We start from the raw sequence: 27,681 nt of genomic DNA, 5'->3' as shown, positions 1-27,681 counted from the left end.
TAATTTAGTAAGATCTTATTATTAAGCTAATAAACTAATATACTTCCTATTAATCCTAATACTAAAGATATAAAAGATATTCACTATTAGTAATAAGTTAATAACTAGTACTATTAGATACTACTTTAAATAGATAAGTTTAATTTCTACCTCTATTAGTTTCTAAAGATTACTTCTAACTTAGTATAGTAGTAGATAGACTATATAGAAACCTTCCTAAAGTTCTCTTAATTTACTATTAATATCTTTACTATACTAATAATAGTAGCTAACTATAAGAAGGCTTTTAGTACTACTAAGTTAAGCTTCTTATTATAAAAGCTCTTAATAATACTAAATACTATAGAGACCTTCTAACTAAGTAAGAACTAACTAAAGAGAGGGGTAATAATACCTCAAAATCATTTTAGGCTACTAGAGGTATTATAACTTTATTTACTTATTACTTAATTAAGAAGTAGTAATAATATTATTTACTATAGTATTTAACTTACTATACTTATAAGTTAGCTAATAATTAAAGCTTAGGAAAAAGATCACTAAGTTGATAAGTATAGGGGGCAAAATTAACTTGATTGCACTTGCGGCAGTGCTGCTTGTGACCCCGCTTAAGCTCAGCTCACTAGCGCAGCGGCTTCTCTCCCAAGTTAGGGTATGCAACCTTGCCCAGGGGCCGGAGATGGTCCACCGGTCTCCGGCCCGGTTCGGACCGGGGCCTGGGCAAGCTGGGATTGGTATCTTTGATTGGCGGACCTTTCTGTGAGAGAAGACAGCATAGCAGTGCGGAGGTTGGCGTGAGGGGTTCATGACGATGGCCTTGTTGATTCCCCAGACTAGGGGATATAGCGGCATCGAACGCGTGGTCCTCATGGCGATTTATGGCAAGGGGTACTGTCAATATGACCATATATAGCTAGAGAAAGCGGCCTGGACGTAATGGGATTCCTCGCCAAGAATTGTCCTCGCAAAAGTACGGTTTGTCGGGCACGATGCATCTCAAATTGGTCGTCGCTTCACTCTTGACCTCTGGCGCGACGCTGGGGGTCAACGCCGCCAGCAAGCCCAAGTTGTCAGCCAGTAAGGTTTGCGCGAATGGTGAAAGACGTTCAAATTGACTTACACTATCTCAGGCGCTCAAAGTTTGTTTGACTACTCCATGGGGGTCCAGGACGCTAGATGGGACCAGTCGTACGCTGCGATTTTCTACCCCGACAAGGGACCGTGGTCGAACAGGTTCACTGCCTGGTACACGGCGGGCTTGCTGCATCGCAACGAGGGAAACGACGTAGAAAACGCAAAGGCAGCAATTGAGAACATGTAAGAAGCTCATTTTCATTTTTCTTCTCATTCTTTTGACTAATTCCGAGCGCAGTCTTCAGTGCCAAATGACGTCGGATTTTGAGTCAGCGTGGTATGGAACATTTAAGCTCTCGCCTGATGAGCCGGACCCAACTCCCAACTCCACACTCTACCCACCAAAGATCTATGTAAGTTGGGTCCGTGGAGCCATTGACGACGTGTCTGCTCACCTGGTTCTAGACTACATACGATCCGAACTGGAGAGAGTTTATTGGGTAAGTCCTATAAAATCACGAGTGCCACAATGTCAACGGCAGCTAACAGCAATGTAGAACACAACTTGTGCAAGATGTGGAGCTCTATTCCGACCTCCTTGGCGCGGATCTCGTCAAGAAAATTGAAGATGCTCTCGAAATCCAAGCCGTCGGCGCTATGAGACGTAACGGCAGCTACCCCGATGGCGACAACCTCATTCTTGGCTACTCTAACCCAGGCCTCATGCGCGCCCTTACAGTCGGCTGGATCGGCGCCCGTCGTCAAAATTCTGCCTTCATCAACTTCGCCAACACTCAAGGGAGCGAGCTTCTAGAGCTCTTCAAGTCCAATGGGTCTAACACTCTCGGCGAGTACAACGCGCCTAATTACTACGGCATGGACGTCTGGGCTCTGGCTGCAAACATCGCTTACGGACCTCGCAACGCCACCTTGACCAAGAACGCCGAGTTCATCTTGAAGGAGTTGTGGAAAGATATTGCGGAGCACTACAACCCGTATCTCGGCAATCTCGTCGGTCCGTATGACCGCGCATACACCCGCGACATGACAAAGTATTCGTCCATTCTCCCCATGTACTGGTGGTCTGTATTTGGCCGCGAGTACGGTCCACAGCCACTTTTGGGAGAAGGAGACTTGATGTACGATGCTGCACAGGGTGCGGCAATCTCCCTGGTTGCAGAGACAGTCGCGAAACACATCTCAAACAGTACTGTAGCTGTTCTCAAGTCCAAGGGCTCCTGGACGGGGTCACGAAGCCTCACACGACACATCAAGGAAGAGCTGGACACCGACGTCACTCGCACCACCACATCCTGGATAAGCGGACCTCTCATGATCGGCGGACAGCAGGTCGCTGAGACAGAGAATCGAGGAGATCAGTTTGTCCCAGCCATTGCACATTGGGCTTCTGATCCTTTGCACAAGCCGTGGCCCCTAGTTGGCTTCGTCCTGCTCTATCCTTCCGCGTCGACGATTAAGGCCATTGCGAGTGAGAACTTCTTGAGTATCTCATACCCGAACAAGACTCAGGAAGGCTCTGATATCTTCACCTTTGCTCTGTCCGGAATCCCCCCATCCTGGACTCTGGGAGGCAAATCCATCACCGGCTTGGAGGAGCTGCCATGCTTGAACGTCAACGTCTCTGCGCCTGGATTGGAGAAGTTGCCTATCTCGTATGGTGATCAGCTGAGAAATCATTGGTACTACAATATTTCGTATGCGGTGCCTGCAGACTTTGAGGGCGTCCCGCAGGTAAACTTGACGATGGAGTACACCTGTGAAATTTAGAAGGATTGAGGGCGGACCGTAGCACGGGTTGACTATAATCACTTTACGTGTATATATAACATAGGCAGCGCGTACAGCAGTGCCTTTTCCACAAACTTACTGAATTCTTTCTGCAGATCTCAGATCGCAAAAGCCCTAATGAATCCCTGCCAGACGATGTGACATTACAGGCTGGTAATATTGATGCCGAAGTAGCACACGTAACGATGAGCATACATCAATGACAACGCATCTATTTCATAATGCAGCGGAGCAAACAGCGAAGAAAGAGTATATGATAACATATGAATTGCCGATACTATTGCTACATGTACAGACGCGATCGATCATGGAGAATTGTCTCAGAGCTTGAGATTTTCAACCATAGTGGTCTCGATCTCGAGACCTCCCTGCCTCGCCCTCTCCACAAAGTCCGGCCCCAACACCCCAGCCGTCAGACATCCGCCTTTAATACCCCCTGACAAGTTCCTATCGTACAACAGCGTGGCGCCCGCCTGAGCCATGAGCATGGCAGCGAAGGGGTAGTTTCCCTCATTGTACCTTAACTTGACGAGACACCCCTTCCCACGATTCTTCTCCTCTGCGGGGTCGGCCTCAACGAAAGCTGCCGCAGTGAAAGGCAAACTGTTGATCTGCTCTTCAGACGGGCCGACACCCAAGTCCGGGGCGGAGCGCATCAGCAAATTGTAAAACCAGGGATACTGCACCCACGAGAACATGGTGAGAATGACGTAGCAGCGGAATAAGTTGACAACGGCGCCCACATACGACTGCGCCCTCTCGTACTCGTTGTACTGGAAGTTGGGACCCCAGCTACCTTTTGGGCCGCCCAGGAGACCCCAAGATCTATTGACGAGAGTGCGCGCTTGGTCGCCTGGCGGGGAAGAGAATGTCAACAATCCAAGCACGGGATGCGTGTGGATTCCGCGGACCGCCTCGATGGGTTTCGTGTAAGGAATCGGCGTCAGCAGCGACGGGTGACCAGCCGCCGCGATTGCTTTCGGGCCTCCGCGCGCGAAAGACAGCATCGTTCGCATGGTACCGCCACTAACATTAGGGCTGGAGTTTGCGTTAAATTAGCATGAAGACCCTATCAACCAGATTGAATAAGACTGTGTGCTTACTCAAGATCGTCAACTCGCAACGTCATCTTTCCCATTTGTGCTGACCATTTTTGTTTAATTTCGCGGCAGGCATGAATGGCGAATAGGTCCATTTCCCCTGTCATGGCACCGCAAGAATGAATAAGCTATTTGTGATGCCGGTCAGCCGATGCGTTGATGTTGTCTATCATGAAAAGTCAGGTGGGGACGCGACCTACCGCAACGCCGTTTCCCTCAGCTTGGTCATGATATTTGGTGACCCAGTCGTGGACAAGAGTGGGAACTCCAGCGCTATACTTGCTGTTAGATGCCATTTCAAGAAGAAGCGAACGTCACAAACCAGTCGACATAGTCGGTTCGCTGCTCAATGCACGCCTCAATGATCGGATCTCCGTCAATCGCGTAGACGACACTGCTGATGCACACCTTGGCTCTTCCGATCACCTCCCCGAGTGTCTTAGCATCATCTGGCGCGACAATTTCAAGGTCTAGTTGCGAATTAGCATTCCCACCAGTGTAGCAAAACTCAGGGCACCGCGGTGCCTCACCTGGCTGCACTCGATCGGGATACTCCTTTCTCAATTTAGCTGCCAGCCTTTCGAGACGCTCTTGTGACCGGCCGGCAACTGACCATTTGAGGTTGGTGGGAAAATGGGCCGCCATGTGCGTGCATACCATCGTGCCGGTGAAGCCGGAGGCTCCGAGCACGACAATGCCGTATTTTCGCGGAGCCGGGTTAAGCACTGCCATATTTTTGTTGGATTAGTGATATGGTCTTGGGCTCTGGTGCGGAGACTTCTCGGCGTATTGATGTGCTAGTGTGTGTGATGGGGTGGAGGCGATCAGGAGTTGAAGAAAGGACTTGCAGCGCTGTTTCCAGGGCCCTGGTCTCAACCGAGGTTCGTGGGTTGGCTCTTATGTATCTACTTCCAATGTCAGTGGAATAGCGGAGTATCGGCGGACTTTGAAGTACATTTTGGGAGGCTGCGGGCGGAACTACACTTGCCAAGGGTAACGTGCAGGACAACCAACAGGGCAGGCTTTATCAATGGGGATGTGATTGCTTGTTGGCAGGGAACCTGCAGAACTCGCTTCAGTGAAGAAGAGGGGTAACAAAATAGATCATCACCCATAAAAACCCTTGCTGTCTCCTATAATTTAGTAGCACTGATACTTCCGCTCTGTTTCACCCTGCATTTTCGATGTTGTAGTGCCATGTCTTCGAACAACGCCACGAGCGAAGCCGCTGGCATCGCGGAAGTCCCCGCTCAGGCGAACAACCCAGTTGAATTGGTTGCTGATGAGGTAAGTCGACCTTAACACCGTCTTTTGATGGACTTTATGCTGATCCGCCATGGCCATAGGCGACGGATGACAGCTCCTCGGAGGTGGGAGTTGTACGCCGCCCTCACTCTTTCTTCCACTGAATTGCTCTAACAAATGCGATTTAGAGCGTCGCATCGTCGAGCGTTAGTCTGAGTGACTCGATTCGCGACTTCCGTATCGAGAATGGCCGTACATACCATAAATACAAAGACGGACGTATGCAATGATTCTCTACATCAAATCTACGCTATCGTTCGGTTTCTGAAATCTACAGGCTATATTGCTCCAAATGACGACAAAGAAAATGAGAGACTAGGTAGCCCGTTTGTTACAATCACCTCATCTGCGAGGTGCGCTGACAGAAATTTTAGACTTGCAACACCATCTTTGTCTTCTTACCATCGATAACCGCCTGGGACTCGCGCCTCCCAATGATTCCGACTCAAAGGTCAAGCGCGTCCTTGATGTTGGCACTGGGACCGGTATTTGGGCCATCGACTTTGGAGACGAACATCCGGATGCCGAGGTAATAGCGTCTGTTTAATTTGAACATTAGTCTTAGTATTGATTCGGGTTCTGCAGGTTATTGGTTTCGATCTCTCGCCAACAATGTCAGACTTGTGAGTGCTCCTTGCTTCCAATATCAAACGATTCCTGGGGAACTATGAAACGCGTTATTCAAAAAGCTGACTCGAGCCAGTGTGCCTCCCAACGTGAAGTTCGAAATTGATGATCTCGACGAGGAGTGGAACTGGTCGCAACCGTTCGACTACATCCACAGCCGATTCATGAACGGGTCTATTGGCAATTGGAAAACCTTCGCAAAGAAGATATTCAAGTGAGTTGGATATCTTTGGTTCTATGGAAGCAATCGCTTGATCTTTGATTGAAATGATACTGACGTTAGTATTTCTAGTAACCTCACCCCAGGTGGATATGTCGAATTGGTTGAGTTAGACCTGTGGGCATGCTCCGACGATGGTACACTAAAATCGGACTCCGCCATGATGAGGTGTATTAAAATGTTGGAAGAGGCGTCCGACATTTTCGGGCGACCTTACCAGCAGATCCCGCCTCTCGTGAAGGTTTTTGAGGATGCCGGCTTCGTCGACGTCAAAATGGCCGTGCATAAGTGGCCGACGAACCCTTGGCCGAAGGATCCCGAATATAAGGCGCTAGGCATGTGGGCTCACGACAACTTCGATACTGCATTTGAGTCGTTCACCATGGCGCCGTTGACCAGAGCGCATGGGTGGACAAAGGAGGAGGTCCAAATCTTGCTGATGGAAGTGCGACAAGACCTGAGAAACAGATCCATCCACGCGTATTGGCCGGTGTAAGTCAGTCAGATCCTCGTCATGATCTCCAGCTAATGGATTCAGGTACAACATCTACGGACGAAAGCCCTCCGAAAAGGAACAAGTCTAGCTGATGGATATGCGAGATTTGTAGGGCATGACGGGGTGAGGTATAGAAAATACACCTGCGCAAATGCATACGACCAAATTCATTCGCATTGTCAGAACAGAGTTGAACATTCGACATCAGCAATCTTTCTTCCCTTCTAACTTTTTCTTCGCAGTTTGCCGCCTGGAGGCGCACCTTGTTGACTGCCGTATGACTCGCACGGGGAAATATTCGAGGGCCAGGAGATGTCTCGCACGAATATTTCCCCGTGCGAGACATCAGCAATTATCGAGCCTGACGCAAGGATCTTAGGTAGAGACCTAGTCTTAGACAGTATACATGGAAGATTAACGTCTCGAGATCCATCACCACGTCCGTGTACCCAAGTTCTTAGGAAGTTGTCCTCGAATGTTCTTACTTTTGTGTCGACGTTGTCCATTGTCTATGCGTCATAGGGTAGATGATTTGTGTACTAGGCGCCAAGAGTGCCACAACCGACCACTGTACTGTGTTATGGTTTTGAGAAGCATGGGCCGTGGCGATGTTCTTGATTGATGAACTTCGTAGCGGCGAGTCGCTGTCCGGTGGGGCTATTAACGTTTCAGTTGGGGGCAGTGATGTACATCATGAGCGGCTGCGTAAATCTCGATGAATGTACTTCATTCAAGAATAGCTTACTGCCTTAGGCAATCATCGGAGGTTTGAACATCACAGTGCACAGCCTGTGTTATTGTTGTTGGGACCTTTCGGCAATCCTCAATTATTACCTACCTTACTTAGGCAAGGTGCCTTATCTATTTTTACCGTCAGTACCAGGTACCTTGGACACACACCCGAGACAATGAGGCACAGCACCAACAAGGCCCCTCCTTTTTCTCATCGATCAGATGGAATACTCGCGTGTCCCAATTCTCTCCTCAAATAACTCCGCCCTTTTATTCTCTGCATAACTTTTCGAAGTGCATCTTGAAACTTCCATTCAACAACAAATATGCCCCAAACGCCCACCAGAAGAGCATCCACAGGCGGCAAGGCGCCCCGCAAAGCTCTTTTGCAGTATGTCATTGAGGAAATGCCCAGCCATGATAATACGCCTTGCTTTACCGCCTGGCGACGTGCTGTGAGGTTGCCAATACCAGAAAAATACGCGCGACCGCCCTCAGACTCGGATTCGGACGATGAGGATGGACAAACGCGCCCAAAAATGTCTTATCAGATATACGACACAACGCCTTTGTCTGTCAACCCGGACCATCTGAAAAATCGAGCCAAGAAGGTCCACGAAGAGACATTCAGAGCGCGCTGGAGAATTGGATTTGATTTCCACGATCGTATTGACCTCTGGGGCATGCCGCTTGCCGTGGACGCATCTACCGATGAGAGAATCAAGAAGTGCAGAGCACATGCCTGTGCTGAAATTGCGTTACGGGAGCACGCCGATGATATTTTCCACATTTCGCGACTCATCAACCACGTAGATTGGCCTCGAAATAACTGGCGTCGAGTCATCATCATCATTGACCGGCCACCAGAGCTCTGGAACGAGAATGGGGGAGGCTTCCTGGTGGTCTTCTGGGATCTGTCAATCGAGCATCCTGCAATAACTTCAGGGGAAGCTGAGGGGCTTCAAAGCGGCCAAGATGAAGGCCAGCAGGCACCGGAGATGGAAGTTGGACGTTGCAATTATGATGGCGTGGGAAAGGTGATGGGGGAAATTAGAGAGGCTTTCCAGGACTTTGAGGACTAATTTTCTGAGGTGTTGGAAGGGCTTCCTGAGGGTAAATAACGCAAGAGACAAACAGTAATCAGCGAACTTGAATCAAATAAAAATCTAGATACCGGTAGAGACAGTTGTGACTTCAAAAGTGATAAGCAGAGCCATCAAAACAGTCCAAGCAAACAAGCAACATGACAATATGTCCACGACCGGTGTGCTCCCACACACAAAACCCATCCGGTCCACCTGTCCGCCTTCTGAACCTCAAATCTTCCAACATGGCCACCACCCAAGACATTACCCAAACGATCTTGACCGGCACGCCGATGTTCGGGTTCTGATTGGAAGCATCAAATGTGACATCTTTCCAGCCATAGTCACCATAAACCGACGCGCCGGCTGGGAGACCGGCCGGGCGAGGAAACTTGAGCTTGGCTGCAGTAGCAAAGCCATTGTTGCCGAAAGCATCGTTCCTCCACTTTTCTTCGGCCGCGGACCGCTTGTTCTTGGGGAAGTTTTGATAGCTCCTCGTAGATCTGGGGCCTGTTGGCTGTTCCTGGGGCCGTTAGGTAGTGGCGATGGTAGTTCAGGAGACTCCATCGTTCAAAGGTTGACAATTTGCCTAAGCTAGCCCCCGAACTATTAAACATCCATGGATGCTGTAAATGCTCAATGAAGACTCATCTTTGATCGAATGATGTAGTCAAAGTCCCAGACACGCGATACTTCGGCGACATCAACCCGCGCTCAGAGAAAGGGCCCACCAACAGTATCCAAAAGCCCCCAACGGATCCGGTTGCTACCGTATCAACTGCGGCGAGCCGTTTGCCAAGTATTCGAAGCCTCAAAATTACCCATTTTTCTCCACTTGAGATGTCACGATCGTGATATTCCTGTCGTGAACGCGAAGCTTGGCAGTTGGTTCCCTACAGCCGTCCCCACTGCGTGAGAACCTTCCGAATTCAAACCATCAACGAACATGCTTTCTGCCTCGCCCTCCAATTCTACGCCTCTATAAGAGGTGCCCATGGGGACGATTGGGGTCTATACGCCCATGACACCCTCACATCTGCCTCCATTTGAACAGTGCGGTGCAGTCCAAGGCAGACCAGTGAGGAGTGATACTCCCGAGGCAGATTCAGGCAAGGCCGTGGAATGAAATTCGACGGAAAAGATTTTGGGACCCTCCCGTCGCTGAGAATGAAATTGAGAATATGATGAATGGTAGACATTTCAGAATCCAGGTATTTCGTAGGATGCGCGTCAACAGAAGATACCAACAAGGAAGTTTGCGCAAGCGCCCAACGAAGCGATCAACGCCCAGAAACCCATGACTCAAGACTGTAAGAAAGGTTCAGCTCCAGTTACAACGCATTGCATGTGAGCTGGGTGGCTGGAGGCAAACTATACAAGGGTTTCGGATACCAAGGTACATGGGATCATTCTGAGGACTCTGATTCTGGCGTTAGCAAATCATGAGAGAATTTCCCCCCAATGCGAGACTACCACACCGTCCTTAATGAAGTGTAGCGTGAGTGGCCTTCATAGAAGTGCTCAAGACCTACTTTAGCTTTCCCTGGATCTTGGTCCGTCTCAGTCCGGCATCTGAATATTAAGAGGGCTTCGCAACCCCGCGAGCTCCATTTCCAGCCAAGCGGTTTCAAGACGAGAGATTCTTTGCGCAAGCTATAGTTGCAGTGACCCAGCAGCAAAGATCCACGGTGACAGAGCGAGTAACAAGTATCCGCACCCATTGTTGGAGGGTGGGCGTCAGCCCGCAGTTCGCCAGGCCCTTGATCTTGAGAAGGACAACCGGCACGAAAGCGAAGTGGCCAGTGGCTTGCAAGACGCTGGCAGCATACAATGAGTGGGTGCCCTTTTGCTGTAGCACTTCGATTGAGGTGCTAGCGAGGATAGCGACGGTGGAAGCCATGGTGCCGAAGAGGGGTGCGATGACGTGCCGTCACGTATGTGAGACCATTATTGATCATCGTATTCCAGTAAGGGGTGAGAACATGCTTGGCGCCCATCCCGACGTCTTTGTTCAGAAATATACCAATGAAAAAGAATTAACCAAAAGGCAAACCATCAGGACACGGTGGAAGTAATCACCGGTATGAGGTGCAAGTGCGACATGACCTGACGGGTTGCCGAATGGATCATCGGAGCAAGTATATTTCGAGTGTGAATTGAGACTTCGGAGGTTGATTTTGACTGCACGATACAAATTTTGATGTTGGTATGACATATCAGTGAGACTGAATTTGTCGGCTGTCTTGTTTCTAGTACCGAGCAGTAGCGAACGTGGCTGTAAGCCCAACTCGGCCGGTGCTTGCATGATAACATGGGCCAACTCCGCAAGTTGACGCGAAGAATTCACAACGGCTGCACATCTGTCCGAACTATATGCGGCAATGTGGCGTACAGCTTATGCGAGTTGTGTCTTTCTGGAAAGGGCCCCCAAAATGGGTCCGTAAGCAGAAGCCTTGGCCGTTGCCGACTTACCAAAGTCCCAAACCCCGAGGTGCGGAGTTTGCTGCCTGGATCAGGGCTCTTTAGTGCATTGTTGGCTGGCAATCAAATGGCGAGAGTTAAAACAGAAGGCAAAGGTGTACCTCAGACCCTGGTTGTTGGCTATTTCCATAGTTTTCGAAATCACAGCAAAAGGAATTGATTCCATCACAGTTGAGAGCGGATTCAAGAGCGTCTCCTCAGGTATATACCGCTCTTGTTGATTAATAACCTAAGAGTTCTTAAAACGTCTTCTTACGATGTTCTCAAAGTCTTTACTTTGCACCAGAAGAATGCTGACAAGACCGAGGAGAAGTTTGAGAAGCACGTGTGCGAATTTCAATCCCACCTCGTCAAACCTTTTGAAGCGACATAAGGTTATGAAGTACTCGAGTTTGCGCGGTGTGACGGCTATTGCCCATCGCCAAAGCTCGTTACGATATGTATGATTCACTAGTCGTCAGACGTCTGCCTGAGCAATGTCTGCGGAGCTCTCGCCGCGATGGTGGAAAGGCTCCGTCCGGGGTGGGCTGTCATAAACTCGCATGCATTCCTCACCTATTGGGTGCGGGATATGTCACTTACAAGCGACCCGGAGTATCATGAAATTGGCCGAAATTCAGAGAAAGGCCGGATTGACTCTATCAGATTAACTTCTCACAGGACTTGAGGGTTAGATATTAAGACTGCAGGGTTTCTTGATCTCGTCATAGCGTAGGTAAGTCTAGCAACTTTGTTTGCGTCCCACGCGATGCGCGCCTCAACACAAAATGAGAAAAGCCTCAAACTTGTGCATTCCTGCAACTGATAGAACTTGTGACCAGGTCGTCCATGACGCATTATAATTGGGAACATGGTCCGCGCATACCTTCAAGGCTCGTAGCTTTGCCAATTCAATCAAGTTGTTCGATGCTACCGCTGAGTCGAATAAGATGTAATTCCCCCGAAACTACGTACCTGGTGGTTTGCTCTGAGGCAGTGGTAAGATAAGACTGCTGTCCCTGGGCTAGCCATGATAGAGTCACAGACAATTGGTTGCACAGTTGATCCATCATGATCACTCTACCTCACGTGTACTGCTATTGCAAAAACGAAAGTGGCCCTGTCCTGAGCCGTTTTCTTGAGAATGTCCAAGTGATTTTCCTTGACCCAGCATTGTCAACTGCGTACTGATTTGGCACGAGCCCCTGGAAAGCTGGTTGCAGAGGCTCTTGCCGTGGACTTCAAGGTGAAAGCTTGGAGTTTAGTGTGATTCATCACGGAACTACGTTAGAGAGACCAAAGGTAGCATTGAAACGTCATGATACCCTGCACAATGGAGGTTTTGTTTCAACGGCAGCCATCGAGCTCCTGAGAAACTATTTCCACCATCTTGGCATCTTGGCCGCTTCGTATCGATGCAACTTTGCTATCGATGATAACATTCAGCATTTTCGCTTCGCACTGAGTAGTTGCACCATGGTGGCGACATGGGAACCTGCGTCTGAAGAGTGCATTAATGACACTGCCGAGTTCCGGTTTCCCGATCGGTGAGACTGCACACCGCTCAATGACTAGCCGCACGGAACGCGCTGGTCTGGCATTCACGAAAACGGCGGTTGTAACGAACTGCACTGCTGAAGAAACGTTACAGCCATTGGGCCTCTTGAATGCACCAATCTCCTATTCAAACCTGCATGTCACGATGGCGACAAGCAGCGGACATTTGGTGTTCTCAATTGATTTGAAAAGCCTCTTCACCGCCTGTGTCATGTGTTACTGTCCAATCTTAGTTTCAGGCCTCGAACTGAAATTTTATCTTCAGCGCTATTGGCCAGGGCCCCTTGCAGTTTCATATTAAGTGAGCCAAACCGCCCCAAAGTTGGGCACCGAGAGACAAACACCAATGAAAGCAACTTTGCGATGCACGAAGCCAGCCGTTTGGCCATTCACGCTCTTTGTGTCTTGCTGCATCTCGAGGCCACGTTCGTTCTGTCGGTCTGGGCGCGTCTTTCAACCGCCAACCAACACGAAAACAACAGCCCGCAACGTGACAGAGCGAAAGAGGAAACCCGAAGAGATGATCGACGCAGGCCGAACGTGCCGCTTACCGCAATAGTCCGTCTCCACTAACTGTCTCAGTCGCCCATTATCCGCACAAGGGAAGAGAAAAAGCTCAGACGCTCGTGTCTCAAAACAGCTCGTACCCCCTGAGACCAACACAACAAAAGCCAAGGAAGGGGGGCGAGGGGCGGGCGGTCACCTTTCGTCCATTTGCAGCCCACCCGCTGGAAGCAAATGGTATTATTACCGGGCGCCCCTCTGATCCTTCCGATCACCGTGCTAATTTCCACGTCGGCGGCGTTCTGCCTTCCAAGAAAGTCTAAATTCGACCACGTCGCCGCAAATCTCGTGGCGCTTTCTCTTCACCACCCCTGAACACACACCCAAGACTGTCGACCGTCGAGGAGCCTTGTCAGCAACAGCAGAACGGCAGACGGCCAATTCTGACAACCAGCTAAGAGGATAACTCACACATGAAAGCGACACTGTGAGACCGGCAAGCTTCATTGTACGGCGGATTCGAATTGTGAACGGGCTTGGCGTGGAGAGCGAGAGAGCGAGAGAGCGAGTGAGTGAGTGAGAGTGAGAAAGAGACCGGAGGACCGAAAATGGGCGCCCCCGGTGATGCAGGCCGACGAGGCTCTCACCACGATGTGCCCTTCACCGACGACCCAGAGCCCGACGCGCCGACGAGACGCGGGAGCGTGGACGAGGAGGCCCAGCTCCTCGACGCCGAGGAATTCGAGCTCGAGCCGAGGAACAGCGACTCCAGCGCGTCGTCGATCATGCAGCAGAAGTTCCCCGCGACAAAGAAGCGACACTGCTTGTACGGCCCTCAGCCGCCGCGGGTGCACACCATCAAGCCGATCCTGCCGTGGGTCCAGGAGATCCCCCCGCGGCTGCTCGACCGCATCGCCCCGACGCCGCGCCGAAAGGCCGGCATCGTCGCCGTGTTCCTCGCTCTATGGGTCGTCGCCTTCTCGATCCCGCTCAGCTCATCCCGCGCGATCAAGGACAACTTCGGCCAGGACGTGATGAACCTCGACTGCTCGGACGCGTTGTGGGAGTTCAAGAACGACTGCGGACTCGACGGCGCCGACTGCCGGCCGTTCACGAATTCATCCTTCTCATTCAAGTGCCCGGCCAACTGCATGGCTCACAAGCTGCTGAACCCGCATAATGTCGGGCCTCAAGAGATTGTGTACAAGCATCTGGTTGTCGGCGACGGGGCCTACCGCGGCGACTCGATGATTTGCGCGGCGGCGATCCACGCGGGCATTGTCACTGACTTGAGCGGAGGGTGCGGGCGCATTCACCGGATTGGACAGCATGAGAGGTTCAACAGCTCCACGAAGAATGGCGTTGAGTCCATCTCATTCGATTCATACTTCCCGCTCTCATTCAACTTGACAGCAGACCCGAGTCTTCAGTGCGGCAAGAGAGATCCCCGACAGATCCTCCTCCCGACGTCACTATTTTTCACCACAATCTTTTCCATCTTCACGACATCGCCCGAATGGCAATTCTTCGTCAGTTTCTTCGGCATCTTCGCCCACGTCAGTTTCGGGTCCGACCCCCCGACCGCATCCCGGCACGTCGCCACCGTCCTCCCGGACCGGATCTCAATGTTCACCGGCCGACTTCTACCGGCGGCCTTCTGCGCCGTCGTCATGTACTGGATCGCTGTAAGACGGACCCTCACCGGCCTCAAGGCCCAGTTTGAGAAGACCGTCCTCTGGCTGGGAGGTTTCTGGTTCGGCGCCTTGTCGAACTACACCTTCGCCTGGATGCCAATCCAGCGCCTCACCGCCCACGACATCGAGTCGCAGCCCGGAGCCAAGCCCGCCCTGGCCCTCATCCTCACCATCCTCGCCTTCGTCATGGCGAAACAAGTTTACTTCTTCTGGCTGGAGGGCAGGCTTCCCAAGTTCCTCGCCCTCTACGCCCTTTTCCTTCTCGGCATCATCATTGGCCTTTCGATACCCGGCGTCGACCTTCGCATTCACCACTACATCATGACTTTCCTTCTCATCCCCGGCACCAGCATGCAGACGCGGTCATCACTATTTTACCAAGGCATGGTTCTCGGGCTGTTCGTCAACGGCATCGCCCGCTGGGGCTTCGACTCCATCCTCCAGACGCCCGACGCGCTCCGCGAAGACGGCCCGTTCAACTCGCTGCTCCCCGAGATCGCCAAGCCCATCCTTTCCACGGGCTCGTTCGAGCCCAGCATCACATTCAGCTGGCTTCTCCCGCCCAACGGCACCCGCTTCGACGGCATCAGCGCCCTGGTCAACGACGTGGAGCGGTATCGGTACTACTTCGCCGATGGGGACAGCGACAACCAGTTCATCTGGATGAGGAAGCCGAAGCTGGCGCTGCCAGAGTATTTTAGATTTGCATACATGAAAGACGGCGTCACGTTAGACTACACACCGGCGGGGACGTGGCTTGCGAACGGCACGTTTTTGATGCCGCCGCAGTAGACACCCGCTGGACCAGCACGCATTTTAGAAGGCATCATTTTAGATTAGGTTGGGTGTCGTTCATGTTCGGAGTAGGAGCGATAGCGACATTTTATCTTTTCATGCACTAAATACCATCATCTCAATAAGATCAAATGCTGGTATACTAGAGGTTTTGCAATTATGTTATCTTCTGTGCTATGCCGTGTTGCGCAGATGGTCAGAAGGACAGAGTAGACCTGTCCCTGGATGAGTGGAGTTGTCATGTCCACTGGAGATGCCTTTTACGCCTTGAGCGCGCCCTGAGATGACATGCTAATGTCACTGTTCGGCACGCTGATTGGGGCCGAGGCCGATAAGGCGAGAGAGTCAGGTTGTTTCTGAGCTGAGCCGACACAGCGTGTTAGTAACTGGGTTGAGTCACCCGCCAAACACTAACAGATAGTAAGTCTGTCGTGGTGGGTCAAGCCGAGATGTGGGATTGAGTCACTGCATCATTGACTATCTCTACAAAAGCCCCTCGGAACTCATAAGAAATACCCACCGTCTAGGACGCAAAAGCTTTCAATCATCTGAAGTTTTAGTGTGGAATTTGCATCACTGAAAAACGCCATCGAAATGTCGAAATCAAAGGTTCAGTTGGTCCCTTTCGACCCAGACTCGCCTGAGCACGCGACTCGGATGGTGGATCAACGAACGGAGTGCGGTTGGCATTTTGACAAGGTGCCCGACTGGCAAGAGGACCAACGATCTGGCGAGAAGTGCATCTACTGGATCGTAAGTTTCAAGGCCAATAAGAGCCGCATAATATGAATCATATGGCAGCTCTCGGGAGGCAAGCCGGCTGACACTCCTGCAGGCATTTGCCCCAGATGACCCTGAAGCTGAGGTTAAGCTCTCAAAACACACAACTCGTTTCCCGAAGGTTCGCCCCCGACATTTGATCTATTGTTCTTGACCACAATATTCACAGAATATGACAGGAGAAAGTGCCTCTGCAAGACACGGCAACTTCCCTCCGCGCAACTCCCCGCACTCCCACCGGCATCACATTTCACCCCGTGGGGCATATCTCACTAGATGTCGACAACTCCGCCGCAAAGCGACTTCAACTTCCAATTCCGTCAGAGAATCTTTACTGGATCAAGAGCTTGTATGTGTCATATGCGCTGCAGAGTGCAGGCATCGGCCGAGCCGCGATGGACGAGGTTGAGGGCATGGCTACCAGCGAGCCGCTTTGCGCCAAGGTCCTGATGCTGGACACCGTTGCCAAGGAGGACCAGCATAGGGAGGAGCTGTTCCAACACCTAGACGGGCGCCCGCCTGCTGTGAGTAATTTCCAAACATGAAATGTTGCTTGAAAATGCTAATAAGGTGCGTGAAGATGTCCACTGAGCTGTGGTATGCGAGAAGAGGCTACAAAGTCATCTGGAGGGAGTTGAACTTTTACCCTGACTTTGACAAGGCCGGAAAGCCCTTGGGCAGACACACCGTATTCATGCGCAGAGACCTTCTATAGACGAAAATAAACTTAGAAATATGCTAGATCCCAAGGTTCTTCACAACGTTCTCTATAAATGAATCTTCTCGGGCTTGATCGTGTTTTTCGTATCATCATATCATACGTCTTCAAGCTATCAAACCGTCATTATGCCTCCGGCTCAACCCAGTGACTGTTCCCCTTCCAAATCATAGTCATAACAGCAAGCTCACCCTTCCCGGTGTTCTCATTCATCAAGTCCATCTTCATCAGCTTTTGGTAGAACGGCACCGACTTGTCCCAGCTGCCCGTGAGCAGCATGCTCCGGCTCAGGTGCGGCATCGACTCAATCACCTCTTGCAAGCACTGCACCAGCCAAGTGCCGAGGCCCTTTCCCTGCGTCGAAGGATGAACCCAAACATCCGTCACGAATGCGATGGTGGTGTAGTCGGTGATTATTCGACCGAAGCCGAGCAATATTGGTGCGTTCTCGGCCTTTTGGGTTGAGACCTCATCTGAGCTGGCGGCTTGTGCTCTGAGAAGCGTCTCGGCGACTTCGACGGGATGGCTTTTGATATCGTAGAGGGCGAAGCAGAGCGAGTTCTGGAGAGTCTCTCTCATGACTGGTGAGGGAAGCGGCTTACCCCAGTAGAACTCCTCAGAAGCGAAAGCTGCATTGAGCTCCGGGATGGGAACCAGGCTGGTGTCGGTGGAGATGAGGTAGGAGTCCCGCGTCCATCTCCGACTGCGTAGTTGTGACGCGGTTGACTCCATCCTTGCTCCGGCGTGATTGTGTCGTATGGAATAGTGATGATGTAGAGTATGTAGACTTTTCTTCGAAACTCAATTGCCAAACATAATCGAGAAACTTGACAGTCCGATTGTCTCATACGGCTTTAATAGATTTTCTGCAACAAGGTGACTCAGCATAGGTAACCATGGTATCTCTGACTCAACCACGCGAAACCGAGCGAATACTCGCATTACAGCAGATGTGCCACGCTTGGCGGGTCGTGGTGTTTTGAGCCGGAGCTAAAACCTGTCTCTGATTGGCACAACCGAGGCGCCATTTGGTTTATGACAGACCTAAGCTTAGCGGGCGTATCGGGCGTAATTGGGGCCCCGTGCCCTTATGTAATGAAGCTGGCCTACACAATTGCGTGCTTCACCCCTCCGCAGGTACAGGAAGATCTTGCTGGAGATTCAACAGATTACGGAAGACCAAACATGGAATGAATTCATACTTCAACGGCAACCCGATACTTCACACTGCCGATCTGGATATGACTGACACTGACTCTCCCATTTGACAACATTTCATGCCAAAAACAGCAGAACCATTTCTATTCTGTCCATTCACTTCTTCGCTCCATCCATCGACACTCTGCGATATCAATCGTATAAGCTGACTGTGGCTTCCACCGGAACCTGAAGCACTCGAATTTACCCAAACATACATCCAAACCGCCCATCGGCAATGGTGTATGGACCTCCCTCTCATAACAGCGACAAACCTCGTGCGCATGTAGCCGCTTACTTTGGGATGTACCACGATGGCCTCTCTGTCGACGCTTTGAACTCATACACAAGGCAACCTGCCTGAATACGTCCGCCTGCTCCGTTGTTGTTGCACTTTTTGTAACTGTCTAGGAGAAGACTCGCGCAGTTGGCCGTATTCAGGTCCCCAAGAGGCTTCCACAAGAGGATGTTTTCCTCTGTTGTCTCCAAAGAGCATCCGTCAGCCCAATAAACGTTCAGCTGGTACGGTGCTTTGTTGGTAATTGTGTCAAAGTGAATAAAGGTGCTCGAGTCGCCCTTGGTGATGTTCCGCAATGCCGAGCCGGTGCATACGTATCCAACATACTGCTCCTGGAAAGACGGATTTATGTCCTCGTGTTCACCGAACTCGTCGGTTCCAAAGCACTTAGGCTCACTAAGGGTCTTTGGAACCGGCTTGGTGATTTGGTAACTGAACTTTCCACACCCCGCGTCATACTCGGCATAATTGGCCATGGTGTTTCCTTGACCTCCCTTCTGGCCACACTTAGAGTTGGCAAAGGCGGTGAAGGCGTCTTTGCAGGTGACTTTGCACTGCGCGCCAGCTTGCGCACCAGTTTCGGGCTTGTAGTTGAGCTCGAAGTTGTATTTCAGCCAGGTGTCCTGGTTCGCAGGTGGTGTGCGTCTTCCCAGCTGTGGCTTGGGGATCTTCGAAGTCCCCTTGGAGTCCACAACCATGCGCAGACCCGACTTGGCGTCCCATTTCTGGCAGAACTCCTTGTAGATGATGCCGTCAGAGCCAGAGAAGACGTTGTAAGGTATTGGGCTGGCGTCGTTCTTGCAGGTTGGGCCGCTAGATGCCGTGTCCGGGTTGAAGATCTCGAAGCTGGCCACTCCACAGTCCAAGGCCAAGGTACCGTTGTGGGCCATTGTATGAGAGTCATAGGAGCCTAGGCTATTGTCAGAGTCCAGATCACCGAAAACAGATGAATTTTACTTACAAGCGGTGTTGGTTGTAAAACCTTCTTCAAAGATCTGCCTACATTGGTTCAAACACTCTTGTTTGCCGCTTTTCTTCCAATCCAGGGTGAAGCTGTATCGGTTGTATGCATCGCTGTAAGCATCTGCTGGAGTGTAGTAGCCTGATGCGTCTTTGTCGAGTCTGAAATTGTCAGTGCAGAATCTATCGGCAAGACTGGATATGATACACAAGTTAGTTCAAGAAGCAGCCAAGAACTATACGTCCACTTGCTGTACTATTTCCTCGGGAAACGGCAGGAGGACTTACGTCTTGAAAACCTTGGGACTCATGTTCTCCATCTTCTTGGAACATTCACCGTGCTTAGAAAGTTTTGGAAACTCCTTTGGCAAAGTCCTGAATAGTTCGGCAATTTCAGCCATAGCTGCCCGTTCCTCCTCGGAAGCTCCTGCGCCCTTGAAAACCATGGGCGCAAGACACTCGCAACCTTCATGTTCACCCTGTGCCTCAGAGATTACTTTACTCTTCCGTTGCAAAGACTGGATGTTTCTTGGATGGGTTTTCTTACCGATTCGCAAACTAACTCCTTACCAGACACCTTCGAATCGCAATCCAACTTCTCTTCATCATAATTGCACAATAACTGATTCCGATTGTTAGCAAAGCAGACTTTTTGATAAGGTGCTGTAGGTAACAAGCTCACTGGTGTTTTTGTTGGGTCTGGACATGAGCTTGTGGTCGTCGATGATCTCGTCGAGACCGTGGCAGTCTTCGTTGGTCGTTTGGTCTGTTTGACAGCTTTGAGGGAGGCTGAGGGAACATGAATCCCGGTGATCAATGGCTTTGTACTCCCAGAGTTCTTTGTCGCGCCGTAAACATGGAAAGCATACGCAAGAAAGCCAACACCGAGGGCTCCGATAGCTGCAGGGGCACCAGCCTCGACTGCAGTGACCTCGCCTTCCGACATTATGCTAAAAGCCACATCGGGAACTGCCTCGGCCTCACCTTCAGCATTAGTTAAATCAATTGCCTTTTCCACTTCAATCTTGATAGGATGCTTGGGCGCTCCTTCAAATATCGCTTCTTCAAGGTCTTCGATAACTTGAACCGACTTGTCGAATTGCGTCTCGAAGTGGTCGACGAAGGCCCTAGCCCCGCAGTATGCCCGGCGCTTGAGGCCACAAGCCGGTACATTCTGTGCGGCATCCTCGAGAAAGGACTCCAGGGCCGGGTTAATGATGCTGATGTCGATGTCGCCGGCAGCATTGGTAGTCGCTGAGAAAAAAGCTTCTCGTGTTGTGGTGGCCGGTCGAGAGCTCGGTCCCCGTGTGATCGTTCTGATGGTACCGCGTGCAAGATCTGGAGTCACAGTACCTTGGCTGGTGTGAAGATTGCGGTCAATTCCCCTTCCACGAATAGTTTGTCGAGGCAGTATTTGGACTTACAAGACTGAAGCTGGAGGGAGAATGCTAACCGGGTTGACTCCCACTTGGCCAGTTGCGGTAGGGACCACTGCGCCGACATGGACTGCTGGTGTGACAGTGCTCATGGCAGCAACATGATGTGACAATAACAGGGAAAGAAACGCAAAGCGACGTTGAAAGGCTTTGTGAGATTTCATGATGTACCAAGTAAGTGATGAATTGTTGGATGAACGAAAGTCGCACGGAGATAGGCTAAACCTCGACAGTGATGAACAAGTAGCGAATACAAGTTTGATTCTCTTCTTGGTCGAGAAACAATGACAGTTTCACAGACAGTGCGACCAAGCATTATATAGTACGAGGGTCTTCGAGACTCTTGATCAAATTCGTTGGCAATGTAAAAATAGAGAGCACTCACTCGCAGCGGCGGGGCTGTCAACTCGAAATGCCCGCCTGCATAACCACTTGATACGCCGTCAGGCGAGTTCCATACACTGAAGCATCTTCATTCGCGCCCAGCCCCCAAAGCTGCGACCAATGGTTGGAACTGCGATAAACGCGTTGGATGTTGGACAGTATTGAGTCAGGAAAGGTGTGGGTTACAGATACATCATCATGATACGAGAAAGATACACGATTAGTCCCAAGTCTGCCTTTGATTGTCATGTAAACAGTCAAGGTCGATACATGTGGCATCGTTCCTGTTGGGTGAACCTGGAGAAGGGGCACCAGCCCCCAAGGCTGATGTGTGTTGGGGCGATATGTATGATTAAGCGCCGCTGGGCTGAGCCACAAAGCTGGCTGTTGGATGACTTTTCGACCGTTGGTTCACGCTCATGCGATTTTCTACCCTGAAATAACGAACAACGGAGTATTCCGATACGCCAAGAGGCGGCCGCATAGGCCCCCAGATTGAAGAAATGCCTCACCTGATCGCCTCTGCTCCACCTGGTGTGCACTTATGGGGGCCAGTTGGTTTACTTCCAGTCCCTCATGCGGACGGCCTGAGAGACCAACGTCAGGTCATTGAGTTCCAACTTGTCTATTTACTCCACCACTTCTTCCTCCTGTGAAAGTCACAACTGATTCCGCCGGTCGATCCCAACCAGCCTTCCACCTGCATTATCTGGTTCAGAAGAAGGAGATGGGGGCTAGTGAATCCTTGAAATAGACTTCAGAGCTTCTCTAGAACCAACTGCATTTGGCTCGAGAAACCAAATTCGATACATACAGCCCACCAACGCCGTGACCGCCGTAAATTCCTTTAAGGCTTTCCTCCAACTAGCCAACATTCAACTGCAGTGTCCAGATTAAGGGATAGAATGAGGCCGTTCGGTTGTAATCAATGTAACTTAGACCCAACAGAGCTCAATTGAGGCACGGCGGTAGCCCCCATGGCATGATCAAGTACCGGATGCGAATGCTGGCTCCAAACAGTTTCAGACGGGCCTTCGAGATATCGAACTAAAGTGCATCTTTGGGGTCGGCCGGAGGTGGGAAATGACTCCTCTGAGAGGACCATGTCTTGGGAAAGAACTTAGAACATGCAAGACCCCCTTTTATGTAGACGACGGTGTATAAGAGACGCAGAAGCACCACCCAGGGGAATTCACCCAAGTGTCGACGCAGCCATCCACATCGATCACTTGAACACGCTTCAGCATTCAAACTGTTTCCGCTTTTTTGCCACAAGATCATCATGATTCCCGCTCATATATTTGTAATGACATTGATCACACTTGGTCTGGGTCAAACCACACCGAAATGGACCATACACAAGGGCTGTGGTGAGAATTCTCCCCATGTCTTTCTTTTGACGATGCACTTGTACAAGGCGAGGTCTGACCGAACGTTTGGGCTACAGATACGTTCAATGGTCAGAACATACGGGAAAACCTGAAGCAATCGGTTGTTGAGGGTCTCGAGCTGGCTGAAACAGCAGCCAGCGTTATGCGAAACCACGCCGACGATCTCTGGGTTCAGAAGATGAGCAGGTTGGTACTGGGAGATAGAGACACCTTTCAAACTCGTTTTGAATTCGTAAGAGGTACTGCAACACACATGAGCATCATACTTTGTGGTCCGGAACAGCCTTATTGATGCATCTGTGAATAGGCATTTTCGAACGTGTCGCCGCTTTCGAACGCGAACCGAGTACTCTCCAGCCTCTATCACCTGAATGGGCATCTCGGGCGGGAAAAAGCAACAAAGATTGGGTAAGCTTGTGAACTTTCATGCATGTTTCTGCCTCAAATCATTAGTGGCGGAAAATTCGAATATGAAGCATGGCTATACTAATATGGTGGGCTTCTTGCTGACACGGACATCTCTTCCACTTCATAGGAGATTTACTGCAACAGGAACAGGTTCTACAATACAGAGGGAAAATATCGAAGTCATGCCTGGACAACGAGCAAGGCCATTTCACCGAAGAAATGGCCTGGAATGGAAATGTGTTACTCAACTGACTACCGACCAGGATCAGGGCATAAAGCTGCGAAAATGATCACCATGGACTCAGACAGATTGAACCCTGCTGAATGGTTCAAAGCTCAGGAGACTGATGCTGACGCCCGAGCGAAGGATTATGTCCGGGAAAGCGACGACGCTTCCTCAACAGATATTTGCACATGGTTTATCGACGGCGCTGTTACAGAAGGTTGGCCTCGTATCAACGATGCACGTCTCGCCACGGTCAAGTCAGACCAATATAGAGCCAAGTCTACCAAATCACTGCCGGTGGATGGTCTGAAAACAATAGGATCTACTTTTCTCCACGAGGTCAGAAATTTCCTCAGCTCCCACTGACAAATTAAGCTAACTCTTTTCGCAGTTGACTCACACATCGCAGGGTGGAAGGCTGGATGATGTTTCTGTCTCTGGGCGATTGGCGGAATCAATCCCTAGTTGCTACGAGTGGGAATGCGTTTTGAAGCTGGGTGCGGAACCATCCATTCGAGCTGAATTCAACGCAGGTGTGTTCACGTTTCCATCATATGCTGTCAATCTTTGCTTTGCCCCCAACCACACGCATTATCTACTCCTATTTGATTTTGTTTGCGATCCTAGCTCACTGGTATCCATAGATTCAATTTCTATGTTGGCAATTGCACTCAAGGTTTGGACGATGCATCATTACGTGGATGAAAAGGGTGTCATTCACGAGATCCCGCAAGTCTGATGATGTCTTTGTGCATCTCATCTAGCTTGCTCTCGATGCGTGTCGTTCAAATCTGTTCTCTTCAGGTTTGCGTTCTTGTTCAGGATGCTGTACACGTTTGCTGCAGATATCAAGTGTTGTTGGCTTCATAGAGGCGACAGTCAATAGGGACCTCCAGAAATATAGTCATGGCATGTAGCAGATAGAAAATTCAATTGGGAATCTTTCAAAGACAAGCTGGCCCAATTAGTACGACTCGTCAGATCATTAGCGCTCTCATGGCCAGGCATATACGCTTGTTGTCTTTCTTGGACTGACAAGTCATGAAAGTTTTGCATCTACAGAGTATCGTTATGCGTAGTAAAAAGTTTCAAAGACTGGGAACTGAGGATGATACTGTATCCGTTGATGTCTTGGACCATTCTGTGGTGGTTTAGTTGTATTACTGGGCTCAGAATGGAGCAATGGGTGTGATGTGTAATTATTCCTGTGTTAGCAAACTTCTGAACCTGATTTACCCACTGAATAAATCCTGTTAGTTCGACTGCATGATGCTTGCATCTCGTGCGTGTATCTCGTATGGGAGCCCTGATTCTCTTCGAATGGTTTTGTTGTGGGGGTATTCTGCCAACAAAGCCTGTGACTGAAGAATGTACGATGGGGGCCAACACACGTACGACCTAGACGGTAGCAGCCTACTTGACGGCCAATCAAACACACCAACAGCGGCGATATTCCGCTGTTGGTCCATTGCCCATCGATGTTTCCCCTTGGCCTACCAACAGCGATCTCCTATTAATACCTGACCCCCACGACTAAAACAGCCTGACCATTCTACTTCCCGAACCACCTTTGCATTACTGAACGCAGTCACTGCGCCGCTTAACAACACACAAAACTTCAGAAAACTTCCACTGTTTGACTCAATCATCCCAGAATGACCGAGGCTCATGGATCACTTTTGTCCGTAGCTCCTTTGGAGATCCGGCATCGAATTTATCAACAGCTCTTGGGCGCGGAAACCCACTTATTCTTCGACAAGGGACACCTTCAAATGGTTCCATGCCAGGGCGCAGACGATGTGTCACATAGGATGCCAAAATGGGATAAGATGTGCAAGTTCGACGACCCTGTCTGGATTCGTCGAGTCGAATCAAGCTGGGGATGCCACTGGAAATGCGAAGAAATTTACCTGAACGGTGTTGAGGGGGGCGATCGAATCTCACACATGCCTTTGCTTTCGCTCTTGCTTACTTCGAAAACAATGTAAGTCATCGAAAACACAACAGCCTCAGGTTGTGACAAAGGCTCACATTCAAATGTGTCTCACAGGTACTTTGACGTCGTCCAATTCTTCTCGCATCCGAGTCAGTACGTCCATTTTACGGACTTGGAGACAATCGACTGCCTTCTGTCTGCAACTGCCTCCTCGGTCGCTCGAGGCACCAGTGACAGGGGCAGATGGTCAATTTTCAGATCGGTACATAACATCGGCCTCACATTGCGTGCGTCCTTGCGTCTCTTGGGCACACTATATGTGCCTTACCTTTCGAAGCCGCATATGGAACGTGAGCGGGGCACGCCACCGAGGCAATTTGCTACGCCGGAAGGAAGCGGCTGTTTGAGGCAGTACGAGCAATGGAAGCGGCTTTGGCCGTCATTGCTGGAGCTCCCGCATCTACAGCGGCTCTCATTCTGGCTCGACCACAACGAGTACTATGGTTGGGATCTCGTAAATGAAAGGGAGATCTTGCAGGACCTGTCCGATGTCATGCCTGGCTTGACCAAACACGGAGTGGAAGTATACGTTAACCTCCCTCGGCTTCCCCTTAACAAAAGGTCTAGTTATATGGAGGAAGAATATTTCGTTGGAGAAGAGCCCGAGTTCTGTCTCCAAAGGCGAACACGTCTGCCGTGGATATACGCAGATGAGAACGTGATGCATGAGGGAGAACCCGGGGTTAAATGGGCGGTCAACAACGAGAATGGAGAAATTCCTCTTCATTACCCGAAGGACCAAATCTCAGAACCAGACTTTGACTGGATGATGTTTGATGCGATGGGATGGGACATGGATAGCAAAGAGTTTGAAAGGTCTTACCTGGGCAACCAAATAATGCATGGTGGAAACTTTATGTAGGATGGTAGAAAATGATTGATGTTGCTTCGCAAATGTCAAGTAAGCCGCTTCTCAAAGCAATAGGGGGCATTCACAAGTTTTCAACCGATGGCTCGTGGGAGCGTAGCAGGAGCAACAAGAGCCCCGTAAGGGTGTGGCCTGTCCATCCATGCTTTAGGGCTCTTGAGAACATCTAAAAATATACAAGCCCCAAATTTGCGATCGTTTAGATTTAGAGTTTTTCATACTGTAGACTTGCCGTCTTCGCCCGGGACATAGGCACAATTCAGCATAATGAAAGGTGGACTGTTCGCTGCAGATTACTGAGGACAGCAATATGAGTCGGTCGACATCTTTGAGAACGGGGAAAATTCAAAGATCTTTCAAGGACCATGGATGAATCATTCTGCGTCAATACCAGTGCGTCTATGTCATTATGCTAGTATGCGTCAATGATAATCTCGACGGCCATGCGCCTCGCTAAATCGCTTGGGCAGGCGCTATCCCCATAGCCAATGGCTTCCTCTAGAATTGGATTACCATTTAAAGAACCCTAGTTGCAAGTATTTTGTTGGTTCATGGCCGTCGTTTTGTCGGTCAAGAAACAGGTTGTGCTACGCCACCCTCCTGCATGACGCGGAATCTCGGCGTTGGTCTCATAAGCAAAAATCAATATGTAGGTTCCCACTTTGTGCGCCTCCCCTCCTTCCAACATCAATAGTCTCTCTTTGCCCTCCCTTCTCTTCGTCTTGATTATTTCCAGGCATCTCAAATGACACGAAGTTAACCGCATCTCTCATAGATCAACGAAGTAAATTCTGCTTGTGTCGCCAAAATCCCCTTTCCGGTCAATATGCAGCAGTCTCCTCCCACTAGCGAAGCACCGAAATCGCCCCTGTTCGACTTACCGCTAGAGGTTCGACATCATACTTATCGAACGTTATGGGGAACAGCAACGCATCTGTTTTTACTTAACGGCGATTTGCAGATCATGGAGTGCCAAGGCGCAGATGATTCATCCCAATACCTCGCAGATAAACCAGAGTATGAGAATCCTAGTGTTACAGTCAGCTATCTAATAGTAAGGTCTGCTAATAGAAGCTAGGGGTTAACACATTATAATAGTATACTGAGGTTATAGTTTAAGTTATAGGTTATAAACTATTATAGATTAGGTCTTTAGAAACTAAAGTAATTAGTTTTAAGTTTAATAAGTAATTCGTAATAAAAATAAACTAAGAGTATCTATAAAAATAAATACTAAGTTAATTACTAAAGAGCTATAGAAGTTTAATTATAAACTAAGTTTAAAGTTATTCTATATATAGGTCTTTTTATATAAATAGTCCTATTATTTATAAATACTATTTCCTTTATTATTATAAATACTTATTCTAAAATAAAATGAATATTTATTCTAATATCTATTAAGTACTTATTATAGGTTCTTTATTTATATTTATTCCTTATTATTATATAACTTATATTATAGTTCTTTTATTTCTAAGTAAGTTCTTATTATTCTTATAATTCTATAAAATATAAATATCCTATTTTAGCTACTTAATACCTAAATAGGTTAGTTAAC

The 27,681-nt window shown here is 49.7% G+C and overlaps 13 protein-coding genes across 13 annotated transcripts; 9 read left to right on the top strand and 4 right to left on the bottom strand.

The window, feature by feature from the left end:
- Positions 1-989: 989 nt before the first annotated feature.
- Positions 990-2,862, top strand: GCG54_00002418 (uncharacterized protein; the record flags this gene model as incomplete). The annotated part of the gene is made up of 5 exons (XM_045402510.1): positions 990-1,077; positions 1,131-1,317; positions 1,373-1,487; positions 1,540-1,574; positions 1,632-2,862. The coding sequence occupies 5 exons, from the start codon at positions 990-992 to the stop codon at positions 2,860-2,862; spliced, it is 1,656 nt and encodes a 551-aa protein (XP_045259545.1).
- A 341-nt stretch (positions 2,863-3,203) lies between these two features.
- GCG54_00002417 (uncharacterized protein) lies at positions 3,204-4,715 on the bottom strand (the record flags this gene model as incomplete). The annotated part of the gene is made up of 5 exons (XM_045402509.1): positions 3,204-3,921; positions 3,987-4,111; positions 4,184-4,256; positions 4,306-4,453; positions 4,514-4,715. 5 exons carry the CDS (start codon positions 4,713-4,715, stop codon positions 3,204-3,206), a joined length of 1,266 nt encoding a protein of 421 aa, XP_045259544.1.
- Positions 4,716-5,180: 465 nt separating this feature from the next.
- On the top strand, positions 5,181-6,719 carry GCG54_00002416 (uncharacterized protein; the record flags this gene model as incomplete). The annotated part of the gene is made up of 9 exons (XM_045402508.1): positions 5,181-5,270; positions 5,330-5,362; positions 5,417-5,507; positions 5,566-5,607; positions 5,663-5,817; positions 5,874-5,911; positions 5,992-6,129; positions 6,208-6,627; positions 6,674-6,719. The coding sequence occupies 9 exons, from the start codon at positions 5,181-5,183 to the stop codon at positions 6,717-6,719; spliced, it is 1,053 nt and encodes a 350-aa protein (XP_045259543.1).
- Positions 6,720-7,902: 1,183 nt separating this feature from the next.
- Positions 7,903-8,445, top strand: GCG54_00002415 (uncharacterized protein; the record flags this gene model as incomplete). The annotated part of the gene is made up of 1 exon (XM_045402507.1): positions 7,903-8,445. The coding sequence occupies one exon, from the start codon at positions 7,903-7,905 to the stop codon at positions 8,443-8,445; it is 543 nt and encodes a 180-aa protein (XP_045259542.1).
- Positions 8,446-10,075: 1,630 nt separating this feature from the next.
- Positions 10,076-10,348, bottom strand: GCG54_00002414 (uncharacterized protein; the record flags this gene model as incomplete). The annotated part of the gene is made up of 1 exon (XM_045402506.1): positions 10,076-10,348. One exon carries the CDS (start codon positions 10,346-10,348, stop codon positions 10,076-10,078), a length of 273 nt encoding a protein of 90 aa, XP_045259541.1.
- An 838-nt stretch (positions 10,349-11,186) lies between these two features.
- Positions 11,187-11,596, top strand: GCG54_00002413 (uncharacterized protein; the record flags this gene model as incomplete). The annotated part of the gene is made up of 2 exons (XM_045402505.1): positions 11,187-11,315; positions 11,384-11,596. 2 exons carry the CDS (start codon positions 11,187-11,189, stop codon positions 11,594-11,596), a joined length of 342 nt encoding a protein of 113 aa, XP_045259540.1.
- Positions 11,597-13,577: 1,981 nt separating this feature from the next.
- Positions 13,578-15,455, top strand: GCG54_00002412 (uncharacterized protein; the record flags this gene model as incomplete). The annotated part of the gene is made up of 1 exon (XM_045402504.1): positions 13,578-15,455. The coding sequence occupies one exon, from the start codon at positions 13,578-13,580 to the stop codon at positions 15,453-15,455; it is 1,878 nt and encodes a 625-aa protein (XP_045259539.1).
- A 597-nt stretch (positions 15,456-16,052) lies between these two features.
- GCG54_00002411 (uncharacterized protein) lies at positions 16,053-16,953 on the top strand (the record flags this gene model as incomplete). Its single annotated transcript, XM_045402503.1, has 4 exons — positions 16,053-16,211; positions 16,294-16,359; positions 16,418-16,762; positions 16,819-16,953. 4 exons carry the CDS (start codon positions 16,053-16,055, stop codon positions 16,951-16,953), a joined length of 705 nt encoding a protein of 234 aa, XP_045259538.1.
- Positions 16,954-17,082: 129 nt separating this feature from the next.
- GCG54_00002410 (uncharacterized protein) lies at positions 17,083-17,688 on the bottom strand (the record flags this gene model as incomplete). Its single annotated transcript, XM_045402502.1, has 1 exon — positions 17,083-17,688. The coding sequence occupies one exon, from the start codon at positions 17,686-17,688 to the stop codon at positions 17,083-17,085; it is 606 nt and encodes a 201-aa protein (XP_045259537.1).
- A 759-nt stretch (positions 17,689-18,447) lies between these two features.
- GCG54_00002409 (uncharacterized protein) lies at positions 18,448-20,939 on the bottom strand (the record flags this gene model as incomplete). Its single annotated transcript, XM_045402501.1, has 6 exons — positions 18,448-19,361; positions 19,413-19,573; positions 19,700-19,890; positions 19,959-20,033; positions 20,094-20,796; positions 20,836-20,939. The coding sequence occupies 6 exons, from the start codon at positions 20,937-20,939 to the stop codon at positions 18,448-18,450; spliced, it is 2,148 nt and encodes a 715-aa protein (XP_045259536.1).
- Positions 20,940-23,325: 2,386 nt separating this feature from the next.
- GCG54_00002408 (uncharacterized protein) lies at positions 23,326-23,788 on the top strand (the record flags this gene model as incomplete). The annotated part of the gene is made up of 2 exons (XM_045402500.1): positions 23,326-23,595; positions 23,648-23,788. Coding segments are annotated over 2 exons (411 nt in total), but the record flags the coding sequence as incomplete, so codon positions are not given.
- A 1,123-nt stretch (positions 23,789-24,911) lies between these two features.
- Positions 24,912-26,114, top strand: GCG54_00002407 (uncharacterized protein; the record flags this gene model as incomplete). The annotated part of the gene is made up of 2 exons (XM_045402499.1): positions 24,912-25,240; positions 25,307-26,114. 2 exons carry the CDS (start codon positions 24,912-24,914, stop codon positions 26,112-26,114), a joined length of 1,137 nt encoding a protein of 378 aa, XP_045259534.1.
- Positions 26,115-26,946: 832 nt separating this feature from the next.
- On the top strand, positions 26,947-27,246 carry GCG54_00002406 (uncharacterized protein; the record flags this gene model as incomplete). The annotated part of the gene is made up of 2 exons (XM_045402498.1): positions 26,947-27,174; positions 27,235-27,246. 2 exons carry the CDS (start codon positions 26,947-26,949, stop codon positions 27,244-27,246), a joined length of 240 nt encoding a protein of 79 aa, XP_045259533.1.
- Positions 27,247-27,681: the final 435 nt, after the last annotated feature.

Source organism: Colletotrichum gloeosporioides (assembly GCF_011800055.1).
Source record: "Colletotrichum gloeosporioides strain Lc1 chromosome Unknown consensus_76, whole genome shotgun sequence".
Taxonomy (NCBI): domain Eukaryota; kingdom Fungi; phylum Ascomycota; class Sordariomycetes; order Glomerellales; family Glomerellaceae; genus Colletotrichum; species Colletotrichum gloeosporioides.
The sequence above is the reverse complement of the archived record's forward strand: the minus strand, read 5'-3'. Positions and strand labels throughout refer to the sequence as shown.